The sequence below is a fragment of the Palaemon carinicauda genome, chromosome 1 (genome assembly GCF_036898095.1).
Source record: "Palaemon carinicauda isolate YSFRI2023 chromosome 1, ASM3689809v2, whole genome shotgun sequence".
NCBI lineage: Eukaryota > Metazoa > Arthropoda > Malacostraca > Decapoda > Palaemonidae > Palaemon > Palaemon carinicauda.
The window spans coordinates 28,932,621-28,947,620 of NC_090725.1; the positions used below are offsets into that span (position 1 = coordinate 28,932,621).

The 15,000-nt window shown below is 33.1% G+C and overlaps 1 protein-coding gene across 1 annotated transcript in view; it reads right to left on the minus strand.

The window, feature by feature from the left end:
* Positions 1 to 8,431: 8,431 nt before the first annotated feature.
* The window catches only part of LOC137638486 (micronuclear linker histone polyprotein-like), a 42,507-nt gene continuing 35,938 nt past the window's right edge, over positions 8,432 to 15,000 (minus strand). The window contains exons 2-3 of the mRNA XM_068370619.1: positions 8,619 to 9,123; positions 8,432 to 8,481 (exon numbers count right to left, since the gene is read on the minus strand). Coding sequence (XP_068226720.1) covers positions 8,432 to 8,481; positions 8,619 to 9,123 — 555 coding nt within the window. The remainder of the gene's footprint in view (positions 8,482 to 8,618; positions 9,124 to 15,000) is intronic.

Genomic DNA, 15,000 nt, shown 5'->3' on the forward strand with positions numbered 1-15,000 from the left:
AATTACTATAAACTCCTTTCTCCTAACCATCGCTTTCTCCTAACCTTCAATTTCTTTCATTTATTATAAATTCCTTTCTTCTAACCCTCTTTTCCTATATAATATATATATTATATATATATATGTGTGTGTGTGTGTGTGTGTGTGTGTGCTTGCGTGTGTATGTGTGTATGCATACATATACAAGATATGAAAAAACACCATCTCATTAAACTCTAAACAACGCATTCTTCGCTTTAATCAATCCGTTTTCCTCCATCATTATAACTTCCCTGAAACTGACGTTTTACCTTTTTCCTTCTTGAGACGCAGAAGAAAAAAAAACCACGATGAGGAATTTCATTTGGTGGAAAATTAAAAAAAAATAATAAAAAAACTTTGAATTAATCTCCGATAATGAACGTTAGCTTCAAGCAACACTTTAAAGCATCTCTCTCTCTCTCTCTCTCTCTCTCTCTCTCTCTCTCTCTCTCTTCAACTTGCATGATTAACAGCTGTTTGAAACGACACGAATGGAAAATAATGTATAATTTCGGCTATTTTTATCTGAGCCAGCAATTATAAATGTTTCTGAATCGGTTCTCTCTCTCTCTCTCTCTCTCTCTCTCTCTCTCTCTCTCTTCAGTGACAGATACCTTCATAACAAAGATAGATCAAACTCTCTCTCTCTCTCTCTCTCTCTCTCTCTCTCTTCGGTGACAGATACCTTCATAACAAAAATAGATCAAACTCTCTCTCTCTCTCTCTCTCTCTCTCTCTCTCTCTTTTCGGGAAGCAGATACTTTCATAAGAAAAACAGACCAAACTCTCTCTCCTCTCTCTCTCTCTCTCTCTCTGCAGTGACAGATACCTTCATAATAAAATTAGATCAAACTCTCTCTCTCTCTCTCTCTCTCTCTCTCTCTCTCTCGCTCTCTTAGGGAAGCAGAGACCTTTATAAGAAAAATAGATCAAACTCTCTCACTCTCTCTCTCTCTCTCTCTCTCTCTCTCTCTCTCTCTCTCTCTACAGGAAGCAGATATTTTTACTTCAAAAGAAAAACTTATCAAAAGGATTTTATTAAGAAAAAATAGAGAGAGAGAGAGAGAGAGAGAGAGAGAGAGAGAGAGAGAGAGTGTTACAAGGATTTTGGATGTCTCAGTTCACCTCGTCCATCGGGTAGGGAGGAGGAATAGTCATACCCCGGTGATAGGGGAAATGTTTGTGCGTGTGCGTGTGTGCATATCTATCTAAATTTCTAGACGATATTCTAAACAAGTCTCGTACACTAGTAAACAACAATAATAATAATGATAATAATAATAATAATAATGATAATTATAATATTAATAATAGTAATAATGATAATAATAATAATCATCATCATAATCATCATAATAATAATAATAATCGCCATCATCATCTTCATCATCATAATAATAATAATAATAATAATAATAATAATAATAATAATAATAATTATAATAATAATAATAATAATAATAATAATAAAAAATAATGACAATAATAATAATAATAATAATAATAATAACAACAACAACAACAACAACAACAATGATAATAATAATAATAATAATAATAATAATAATAATAATAATAATAATAATAACAACAACAACAACAACAACAATAATAATAATAATAATAATAATAATAATAATAATAATAATAATAATAATAAAAGACGAAAGGAAAATACCTACTTGGCACCTCATGATTGCAAACACTGAAACCAGTGAGATCGAATCCAATTTGTTCAAGTCTTAAAAGGTTTTCCTTCCCGAACTCTTTATCCTGGCATCTAATTCCCTTCGAGAACTTCAAAAGAAGAAAGTAATCCTTTCAAATCCTTAATAAATCCTATGGCTATAATACCTCCTTATTTCTCCCTCGTCAGGTAATTGGAACAGTCTATGAAGTATCCAAGAAATTTCTTAGATTCATATTAATTTCATAAAAATCAAATAGATTAAACATAACTAAAATATTTTGGAAAATCTATTTTTTCATCAAATGAGTAAAAGTCATTGATTATTCTTACCTTTGCCAACGAAGTTGGAAGGAGGTTATGTTTTCACCCCTGTTTGTGTGTTTGCGTGTTTGTGTGTGTGTGTGTTTGTTTATGAACAGCTTCCTGGCCACAATTTTAATCGTAGAGTATTGAAACTTGCAGGGATTAACTTTTATGTAATAGTGTGATAATGATTAAATTTTGGAAGGTCAAGGTCAAAGATCAAGGCCAAATGTCAAGGTCAAAGATCAAGGCCAAATGTCAAGGTCAAAGGTCAAGCAAAATATTCAGTTCACGTAATCAGGCAAAGTTTGGACATCGATGTCAAAGACTTCAAATTTGGTTCATATATTTGAGTGTATGAAAATCCATGTCAATGAATACATGTTAGGGTCAAAATTCAAGGTCAAGGTCGAGCAAAAGGTAGAGAAATAAGCTGCTGCAGCGGAGGTCTGCACCCTACTGAGTGCTCCTCTAGTGATTATCTTGAATTATTTTATCGCGACGTAGATTACTTTGTCAATTTTGTTATAGAATTTGCAAATCAATATAGTAGCATACTGTATAATTATATCTGATTAATTCTATATTGTAATATGTAAATAAGTACAGATGTAGCAATGTACTGTATATTGCAAATCAGTAGCCTACAGCTGTAGCAACATAACTGTATATTTTATGGCTGTATATTTTTTCGTTCATGAATGTAACATTCATTTTCGTGGTAAATGTTTGGTTAACCCATTATAACAATTACCTTCTAATAATGTAATTCACATTAGGAGAGAACAGGTTCACATAAATTTAATGTAACATGTCCTTCCATGAAAACTGACGTTTCAGAAATCTTATAAACTCAGCATTATTTTTCGATTATCTCGGATTATAGATATACCCAAATGTTACATTGACTAGAATAATATTGCTACAAGTCAGCTATAGTAAATTGTACTACATTATATGTTGTATTTTGCGTGACGGGACCTTTTTCAAAGTATTTAATGTTTTACATTCAGTACGAACGGGAACATTTACTGTAGTTCCTCATCCAAACAGCACGAGCACCATCTATGATGAAGAGTTTTCTCCGTTTTCTATCTGCGAGTATATTACCTTACCTTCAGATTCCTTGGTCTCACAAAATCAAGATTTTCTTTCGGCCGTAGTGAGATTAACCGGCTCAGTTTGGGTAATTGGTGGAAAACGAGACGTCGGAAAGAGCCGCTTATTACATCGTGGATAATGTTAAGTATTTGTTTTAATTTGTAATGTTACTTTATTAGTGGATTTTAAATTTGTGTAAGCGGTGCAAGTTCGACGTGTTTTTCGTGTGGTTTTTTTAAGTATATCAATTATATAAATAATTTTTGTATGTTAAAGTAATCGATAATTTGGTATAATGTTTTGATGACCGAAGTATTTTTATTGGCGAAAGTGAATAGGATAAAAATTAGATTAAACTTTCAACTCTTTGCATTAATTTTGCATTTTGTTCACTAGAGACTTTATAATTAGTTTTAAATTATCCCTGTTATAATACCGCTTTTTTTGATACTTCTATTTTAGATATACGTTGCATCAATTTTGACTGTTAAACAATTTAACTAGTTTTAGGAATTTTGATTTGGTTCGTAAATTATTTTTCTTAGAGCTTTTTTTTAATTTACTAAACAGTTTTTTTTTAACAATTATTGTCTATCAAGATTTATTTCATGTCAATAACAGGAAATATAAACTCTTAAAATGTACGATAATTAGTTTTACCAGAAGCACTGAGGATTTGTTAATTATAGTTATTCACTTGGAAAATAAATTTGTATCACCGAGGATTTGGTAATTATACTGTTAATGTTTTCCAGTTTTTTTTTTCCAAAATTGCAGTTAAAATTAATCTAATTTATGACTGTTTAAAACTATTTCATTTTTGGGAGCATTCTTTGAGTTTAGTATTTTTTTTTTTTTTTTTTTTTTTTTTTTTTTTAATAGAACTATTAGACTTTTTGTCTAATTTAGTTATTTACGTGTTGGGGTAACCGGTGTTCTTACAGTTCAAAATTAATAAAATTAATAAACATATTTTAATTTTTCAACTAGCTTTGGAAACTTTAAAACTTTTATCGCCGAGGACCTGGTAATTATACTGTTCGTGTTAGTTTTTCAAAATTACAACTAAAATGACTTTAATATGACTGTTTACAAAAATTCATATTTTGGGGGCATTATTTGAGGTTTTGCGTAACTTTTTTTAAATGCATAAAATTACTAGACTTTTTGTCTTAATTTAGTTTATCTACTTGTTGGGGCAACCGGCGTTTTTATACTTCAAAATTAACTTTTATTCCCTTTGTTTAATCTTACAAGTTCCATATTGAGGAATCTTGATATTTTTAGTTAATATCTAATACTATCTTTATAAGAAATTTAGTTTTTATTACCAGTCTGCCTCAGGCAACATTGACTACAGAAATAAAAAAATTGCAGGTACAATCATGGAAGGACTTCGGATATAGTTTATCAAGCAGTGCAAATTATTCTTCGGAGACCAACTTTAAGGACCAACTTTTAGACCAACTTTAAGGACCAACTGTCTGTAATTGGAAGGTTACATCGAACATTACTACACAGGAATTTCCAGGAACATTGGTAACTATAAAACGATAAAAGGTGAGTTTCTGCACTAATTTCATACTTAACCCAATTTTGCAAGCTAGTCCTCCCCTGTTGGGGGCGGCGCCCCCAACACGGGGAGGACGTTCTCCCATGGCACACGATAGACTTCGGTCTATCGTGTGTCATGGGGGAGGCTTGCAATCACTTTAGGTTTAAGGCTTGGTAAGGGTGAGTTTTAATTTTAAGGTGTATTAGTATAGTGAATATGCGCGAGGTTTAAAGTAAACATTTTGGTAATTTATAAATTTGGTGGGTAACCTTAGCTTTATAACTAAAAATACGAAATTTGCAATTCTAGTTCAAAAGCTATTTACCTAAATTTAAACTGTTAAATTTGTTCGGAACCTATTTTCCTAAATGCTCCTATATTTTCTCGGCAACTTAAATTTTTCCTTAACTATTTTTTTTCAGCTTTTAAAATGTGTTCTTACATTAGATATTTTACCTAAATCCCAAAAATAATAAAATTGCTTCTCAACTTATAAGTTTAACTATACATGTTGAGCAACTTTAAGTTTTTCCATAATTAGCAAAGTTTAATTTTCCTTAACTGCTAAATTTGTTCTTGCGTAACGTCCTTGCATGGACAATTCTAGTTTTAATTTTTCCTCGTGCATTTTTTAAATTGGCTTTTATTTTTCTGAGCGGACTTTCTCTAATTCATAAACTTCTCTTCCAGAGTCTGAGACCAATGATCGTGGATCTCAAGCTTTTTACATGGATATCATTATACCAGAGATGACACACCAGAGGTTTTCCTATATCTAATGATTGGTAAGCTTATTTAAAGTTTTAATATTACTTTCAATATGAGACTTCTAAAACTAACCTTATGCATGTTTAACTAATTAATTACACTAATTAAAAATACTAGGTTTTGGTTAGTCAATCAAATATTCTTAACAGAATATTTAGGGCTATTTTATAATTTACCCCATGACTTCACTGATTCGTATTGCAATATTAATAAAATCTAATTTCTATTTGTTCCAGGAACTTGGTGAGCTACGTCAGGTTATATCCTAAGACTTTGTTTTCTGTCTAGGTGGCACGTCCTCTACGTGAGCTGTTAATTACCTACAAAATTGGTACAGAATTTATAAGATGGTTTGGAGTTCCCGAAGACCTAACTTTTTCATCTTAAGTTTGATCCATCTCTTGATTGCCGTCTGAAGAGTCCGCCTGTGATTATAGGGGTTTGCTCAATCTCCTAATTGCTGTCTGAAGGTAGCAGTGGACATAACAGGGTTGTGGCCGGTTTCAAGAATTAAAATTAACGCTGGACCACTTAACGCCAAATAGGTTGTTATACACTACTTTAAGTGGTGAAACAAATGCTATTTTTGTCCAGAAGACATCCGATATAATGTAATTGACTAAAGGTTATTTTTTGCACACTTGAATTTTAAGGGAACTGCTCATGTTATGTAAATAACATTGTCCGTAATAGACTAAGAAGACTACTACTTGCATTCTAACCTTTTAGGTGTAATGCTATTGTTATGAAAATTTCATCAGTAATATAATATAATTTACTAAAGTTTTTTTGCATCTTTGCCTTCAATTAATGGCACTGCTTATGGTATAAGAATTACATTAAAAGCTTCATAGTTTGTTGGTTGAATTTAATCCAAGATTTTCTAATTGGAAGAAAATGGTTAAATGAATTGTCAGACTGAAGGTTTCATTTTATGCCTTTAAGAAATTTTCATAGTCTGAGAATTTATTAGATTTGTCTGTTGGCTGAATAAAGTTCTAATCATAAAAAAAAAATTTAGTAAAGCTAATTTCTTACATTAAATGCTTTAAATGGGTATGATAATTTTATAAACTGTTTCATAATTAGTTTATTGGGTTTATTCTAAAATGGTCTAATTACCTGGAAGTAATAAAATTACGAATATAGTTATTAGTTGATGACAAGAACCTGTTGATTATGGTACGGACGCTTAATGGCTCAACACATAAAATAAAGTGAATCTAGAAAAAGTATGAACTTTTGAGAGTACTTTCAGTACTGTAGATTTTTTAATTTAAATTGAAATTTAACTTTTTCTATAAGAATTATCCAAACATTTGCAGTCTTGAATTATAATAAATTTGAAAGAAGAAAAAGTGTTAGAGTAATATCTGGTATTGAAGTTCAGTTTTCCTGTTTAAATTTTATCCCTGCTGATGAGAAGGCACGTGCCCCTCAGTAATCTAATAAGTACTTGATGGTAACTAGGTGAGACTGCTTTAACCATCACGTAGCATGGTTTAAGGTTTTCCCAAACAGAATAGATAGGAGGCTAGCTGAATGGTAGTATGTAAACCTTGACATTATAGGTAATTACCGGACGAGTGTACATCTTCTTAAACGTAGGTTTATATTTAGAGGGCTTGGCAATTAGTTTGGTAGGTTAACTTCGGCTCTTATTAAATTTACGCTGGATCTGTTAACGATTTTTGCAATGTTTAACTAGCTTTAATCTTATCTTGAAAGTTAAGCAGGTTGCTCATTAATTATAACATTAATCAGTTTATACACGTACGGATGGCTGTCTGACTTGAGCTTAGGGGAAACTGTATTACTTAGTTTAATCTGTATGAGGGGAATTAGAGCAACTTGAGATTTATTCTTGTGGAAGTAAGAACTTTACTGCTGAATGCATATGAACAAAGGTTTGAAAGCTACGAAGAAATATTCTGGTTTAAAGTTTGATATCACAGCCATGGGAACTTAAACAAGGACAATAAAAGTTTTTCTTCAAGTATATTATTTAAGGGGTTCATACTATGGTAATGTAATGGTAAAAGTGGTGTAATCCTAAAAATAAATGGGTATTCAGTATTTAAGTATAGTATTAAATTTAATTTAACTTATGGTACATTCGTATGGTACATTCGTGCAGGTGTAAGTGCAAATATTTATTGCACAGGCTCGGATTTAATTGGTTCAAAGTTTTATTAATTCAGCCTCTGCTCATTAAGAAATCTATATTCCAATACTCTGGAAGAATCTCCCAAAGGCCATTGTTGCTCAATTTGTAAGAATTTGATTTTAAATCTCCTCTTGCTCAGTTAAAAACTGGTTCTATTGCTTATGCAGATTTATTTTTTTTTAATCTGCATTATTATTGATGTTAGTTATTAATCAAGCTACAACCCTTGTTGGAAAAGCTGGATGCTATAAGACCAGGGGCTCAATCAGGAAAAATAGCCCAGTGAATAGAGGAAACAAGGAAAAATTAAATATCTTCGAACAAAAGCATTAAAATTTCCCCCACAAAATATATAAACTTAAACAAAACAAGAGGATAAGAGATTAGGTAGAATATTATGCCTGAGTGTACCTTCTAGAAAGTTCAAGAAATTTATCAAACTTAAAGCTCTTAATAGTCTGGAAGAATTGTCCAATGATGTTTGTTCAATTTGCAAGAATTTCCCAAGAATTTCATGAATATAAATACTTTCTTGGTCCTTAGTCGAGAATCTATTTAAAGAGCATTAAAATATATTTTTCCACTAAGTTTCGATCGTGAATTATCTTTTACTTTCCACTAACGATAAGAATTATGGAACGTATTTTTAGTATACTTTTTATAAGATTATATACTTCGTGTAAAACTTTAACAATATCTTTTAAGAATTAATATATAGAAATGAAATTTAGTTGAAGGTTTGGATCAGTGGTTCCCAAAGTTTGTGAAACCAACAATTGGGATCTCTGGGTAAACGTTGGGGGCGATAGGGTGTCATTAAGAGCATTTAAGTTTCGGTCCACACGACGAACTTTGCTTGACGAACTTTGCTGTAGGCTGTGAATTAAGGATAGGGGTGACAAGGTGGCATTAAGAGTATTTAAGGCTCATTTAATCACCGTTTTATCTATTACCTCCTAAAATAACGAAATCGTATCACAAATAACGTAGTATGAAATCCATTTAAAACTTACATCGATATACAAGGTAAAATATATCTGGAAATGACTGAACGGACTTGTTTTCTTGAACTTTGCTTGAACTTTTTTTTTCTTGTACTTTGCTTGACAAACTTTGCTTGACGAACTTGTTTTCTTGAACTTTGCTTGACAAACTTTGCTTGACGAACTTTGCTCTACGGACTTGTTTTCTTGAACTTTGCTTGACGAACTTGTTTTCTTGAACTTTGCTTGAACTTGTTTTCTTGAACTTTGCTTGACGAACTTTGCTGGACGAACTTTGCTCTACGGACTTGTTTTCTTGAACTTTGCTTGACAAACTTTGCTTGACAAACTTGTTTTCTTGAACTTTGCTTGACGAACTTTTCTTGAACTTTGCTTGACGAACTTTGCTTGACGAACTTTTCTTGAACTTTGCTTGACGAACTTTTCTTGAACTTTGCTTGACGAACTTTGCTTGACGAACTTTTCTTGATCTTTGCTGGACGAACGTTGCTTGAGGAACTTTTCTTGAACTTTGCTTAAGGTGACGTCAGAAGCGTAGAAGTAGTGAGCAAGATCTGTATAGGTTGATTTTCGTATGATTACCGAAGTAACGAGAGGTGTGCTCGTTGGTGGTTAAAACCAGGAATATTAGTGTGTTTTATTAATCTTGGTTAAGATTGGGGAGATGTCATTGCCCAACTTACGAAGTAGTGTGATTCACCAATGCCTATAATATGCTATTTCTATATCCTTTACTTTCAAGTTTAGAGATGTCTCAAGTTGTATTAGTCCCGTGATGCAACTTTAAGCTTGATCTAAGGTTGCAGCTTAGCAATTAATAATATGTATATATATATATATCTATATATATTTATATATATATATATATATATATATATATATATATATATATATATATATATCTATATAATGATAGTTGAATAAACAAAATCCTTTCAGCCTTTGGGATGTGAGGACCGATGTTTATAGAGAGTAGCAAAAAATTCTATATTAACTCGATCTTAATATTAATTATGATATTGAAGAATAGATGAAGCTATAACTAGCACTTTAACATACAGTTCTCTTGCTTGATGGTACACTCAGGCCCACTATTCTATCTCCTCCTACGCCTATTGACGCAAAGGGCCTTGGTTAGATTTCACCAGCCGTCTCTATCTTGAGCTTTTAATTCAATAATTCTCCTTTCATCATCTCCTACACCGCGCTTCACAGTCCTCACCCATGTAGACCTAGCCCTTCCAACTCGTCTATTACCTTGTGGAGCCCAGCTGAAAGTTTGTTAAACTAATCTCTCTTGGGGAGTGCGAAGAGCATGCCCAAACCATCTCCATCTACCCCTCATCATAATCTCATCTACATAAGGCACTCGAGTAATCTCTCTTATAGTTTCATTTCTAATCCTGTCCTGCTACTTAACTCCCAATATCCTTTTGAGGGCTTTGTTTTCAAATTTACTAAATCTATTGGAGATTATTTTATTGTCATACCATGACTCATGTCCATATAGACAATACAACAATTTTGGATGTTTTATTGCACTGTTGAAAGAATAACATCAATTGCTTTCATATCTTGCAGGCAATACAATAATTTTTCATGTTTAACAATACTCTTAAATGATAACATCAATTGCTTCCATATCTTGCTGGCAATACATCAATTTTGCATGTTTAACTATGCTCTTAAAAGATAACATCAATTACTTTCATATCTTGCAGGCAATACATCAATTTTGCATGTTTAACTATACTCTAAAAGGATAACATCAATTGCTTTCATATTTTCTAGGCAATACAACCATTTTGCATGTTTAATTGTACTGTTAAGAAAATAACATCAATTGCTTTCATATCTTGCAGGCAATACATCATTTTTGCATGTTTAACAATACTCTTAAAAGATAACATCAATTGCTTTCATATCTTGCAAGCAACACATGAATTTTGCATGTTTAACTATACTCTTAAAAGATAACATCAATTACTTTCATATCTTGCAGGCAATACATCAATTTTGCATGTTTAACTATACTGTTGAAAGAAAAACATCAATTGCTTTCATATCTTGCAGGCAATACATCAATTTTGCATGTTTAACTATAATCTTAAAAGATAACATCAATTGCTTTCATATATTGCAGGCAATACATCATTTTTGCATGTTTAACTATACTGTTGAAAGAAAAACATCAATTGTTTTCATATCTTGCAGGCAATACATCAATTTTGCATGTTTAATTGTACTGTTAAAAAGATAACATCAATTGCTTTCATATCTTGCAGGCAATACAACAATTTTACTTATTTAACAATATTGTTAAAAGAATAACATCAATTGTTTCAAACCAAAACCAATATGTAGTTAGTAAGATGTCTCCATACCTTGCAGGCAATATGACATACCCAGCCTCTCCCAGAAGGCCTACAATAACAGTCAAATCCATCCAGAACACGGCTCCAATTATTCTCAGCATCCCTCCTCTCATAGATACAGGGCAATAACAACCGAAGCCGCCCAGATATATAGCTCCAGGTCAGTGGAAATGTAAGTTATTACGAGTCCCCTGAGTTCTTTCAGATTCTGAAATACGAGAAATCGCAAAATTGTCAAATCCTGTTTCGGGGATTTTATTCTGATGTGGGAGTCGTGGGTAGACTTCGTTATACAGGCGGAGGCTGTTTCGTTTAAAAATAGAATTTCGAGTTATGTAAAGAAGGGTGTCGTAGTGTGTGTGGCTTTTTGAGGGAGTTTTTGGCTTTTTAGAATGTTTTCCTTGTAAGCTAAATTACTTTATAAGTTACCTCCAAATGCAAGGCATTACTTTATAAGTTGCATCTAAATGCAAGCCATTACTTTATAAAATGTGTAGAATTTCGAGTTATGTAAAGAAGGGTGTCGTAGTGTGTGGTTTTTTGGGGGAGTTTTGGCTTTTTAGAATGTTTTCCTTGTAAGCTAAATTACTTTATAAGTTACCTCCAGATGCAAGCATTACTTTATAAGTTGCATTTTGTTATAAACCATTACTTTATAAGTTGCATTTTGTTATAAGCTATTACTTTATATGTTTCCTCTACATGCAAGCCATTACTGTATAAGTTGTAATTGGTTTTAAGCCATTACTTTATAAAATGTGTCCAAATGCAAACCATTACTTTCTAAGTTGCCTTTGGTTTTAAGCCATTACTTTATAAGTTACCTCCAAATGCAAGCCATTACTTTATAAGTTGCCTCCAAATGCAAGCCATTACTTTATAAGTTGCCTCCAAATGCAAGCCATTACTTTGTAAGCCTTTTAATGCAACCCATTACTTTATAAGTTGCCTCCAAATGCAAGCCATTACTTTATAAATTGCCTCCAAATGAAAGCCATTACTTTATAAGTTGCCTCCAAATGCAAGCCATTACTTTATAAGTTGCCTCCAAATGCAAGCCATTACTTTATAAGCCTTTTAATGCAAGCCATTACTTTATAAGTTGCCTCCAAATGCAAGCCATTACTTTGTAAGCCTTTTAATGTAACCCATTACTTTATAAGTTGCCTCCAAATGCAAGCCATTACTTTATAAATTGCCTCCAAATGCAAGCCATTACTTTATAAGTTGCCTCCATATGCAAGCCATTACTTTATAAATTGCCTCCAAATGAAAGCCATTACTTTATAAATTGCCTCCAAATGAAAGCCATTACTTTATAAGCCTTTTAATGCAAGCCATTACTTTATAAGTTGCCTCCAAATGCAAGCCATTACTTTGTAAGCCTTTTAATGCAAACCATTACTTTATAAGTTGCCTTCAAATGCAAGCCATTACTTTATAAATTGCCTCCAAATGCAAGCCATTACTTTATAAGTTGCCTCCATATGCAAGCCATTACTTTATAAATTGCCTCCAAATGCAAGCCATTACTTTATAAGTTGCCTCCATATGCAAGCCATTACTTTATAAATTGCCTCCAAATGAAAGCCATTACTTTATAAGTTGCCTCCAAATGCAAGCCATTACTTTATAAGTTGCCTCCAAATGCAAGCCATTACTTTATAAGTTGCCTCCAAATGCAAGCCATTACTTTATAAGATACCTCCAAATACAAGCCATTACTTTATAAATTGCCTCCAAATGCAAGCCATCACTTTATAAGTTACCTCCAAATGCAAGCCATCACTTTATAAGTTACCTCCATATGCAAGCCACTACTTTATAAATTGCCTCCAAATGAAAGCCATTACTTTATAAGTTGCGTCCCATTGCAAGCCATTACTTTATAAGTTGCCTCCAATTTCAAGCCATTACTTTATAAGTTGCCTCCAAATGCAAGCCATTACTTTATAAGTTGCCTCCAAATGCAAGCCATTACTTTATAAGTTGCCTCCAATTTCAAGCCATTACTTTATAAGTTGCCTCCAAATGCAAGCCATTACTTTATAAGTTGCCTCCAAATGCAAGCCCTTACTTTATGAATTACCTCCTAGTGCAAGCCATTACTTTATAAGTTACCTCCAAATACAAGCCATTACTTTATAAGTTGCCTCCAAATGCAAGCCATTACTTTATAAGTTGCCTCCAAATGCAAGCCATTACTTTATAAGTTACCTCCAAATGCAAGCCATTACTTTATAAGTTACCTCCATATGCAAGCCATTACTTTATAAGTTACCTCCAAATTCAAGCCATTACTTTATAAGTTACCTCCAAATGCAAGCCATTACTTTATAAGTTACCTCCAAATGCAAGCCATTACTTTATAAGTTACCTCCATATGCAAGCCATTACTTTATAAGTTACCTCCAAGTGCAAGCCATTACTTTATAAGTTACCTCCAAATACAAGCCATTACTTTATAAGTTGCCTCCAAATGCAAGCCATTACTTTATAAGTTGCCTCCAAATGCAAGCCATTACTTTATAAGTTGCCTCCAAATACAAGCCATTACTTTATAAGTTGCCTCCAAATGCAAGCCATTACTTTATAAGTTACCTCCAAATGCAAGCCATTACTTTATAAGTTACCTCCAAATGCAAGCCATTACTTTATAAGTTGCCTCCAAATGCAAGCCATTACTTTATAAATTGCCTCCAAATGCAAGCCATTACTTTCTAAGTTGCCTTTGGTTTTAAGCCATTACTTTATAAGTTACCTCCAAATGCAAGCCATTACTTTATAAATTGCCTCCAAATGCAAGCCATTACTTTATAAGTTGTCTCCAAATGCAAGCCATTACTTTATAAATTGCCTCCAAATGCAAGCCCTTACATTATGAGTTACCTCCAAGTGCAAGCCATTACTTTATAAGTTACCTCCAAATACAAGCCATTACTTTATAAGTTGCCTCCAAATCCAAGCCATTACTTTATAAGTTGCCTCCAAATGCAAGCCATTACTTTATAAGTTGCCTCCAAATGCAAGCCATTACTTTATAAGTTACCTCCAACTGCAAGCCATTACTTTATAAGTTACCTCCAAATGCGAGCCATTACTTTATAAGCATCCTCCCGATGTGAACCAACATCGATAAGCTGTTGCAAGCCATTACCTGTTACTTTACAAGTTACATCCCAATGCAAGGTATTACTTAACACATTTCTTCCCTAAGTAGGATAATGCCCCCTCGGCCTTGTTCCCTTTGAAAATTTGAAGTTAACAAAAACATTTTGACTCCAGATCTAATTAATAGTTGCTCCTATTTCTCTTCTGCATACGGAAATTATTATTATTATTATTATTATTATTATTATTATTATTATTATTATTATTATCCTATACCTACAACCATAATTGCAAAAGCAAGATCCTTTAAGCCCAAGGGCCTAGTGACTGATCATATTTATATATTATCAACACCCAAGACCCCTCTCCACCCAAGACCCCTCTCCACCCAAGCTAGAGCCAGGGAGGGCCAGGCAATGGCTGTTGATGACTCAGCAGGTATAGGTTCCCCAAAACACCCCATCCTTAAATTACAAGGATAGTGAGGTTACAGACACTGCGAGAAACTATCAAGCTTGAGCGTGACTCGATCTCCATCTAGGAGAACACGAAGCAGGAATTTTTCCAATAGGCCAACACAACATTTCTTCGGTCCTCAAAGGTTGTTCAATAAGGAAGGCCAATTCCAGAGTCTTTCCCCTTTAATACCACGATTTATATTTTCTTCCCAACCGTTATCTCTACATTAAGGGGTCGGTTGCCTGATACGCCATCTCCATCATCAATCAAAGGAATCCTCTTCCACCAAACCTCCTCTCTCCATATCATTCTTCACCTAATCTCGCTATATAATTCCCTGCTTTCACCATGATCTTCTCCCCTAACAGGTTACTCCCAAGCCCTCCTCAATCCCTCCCCACCATCCAGCCTCACCACATGTCCAAACCATCTCAGTCATGACACTC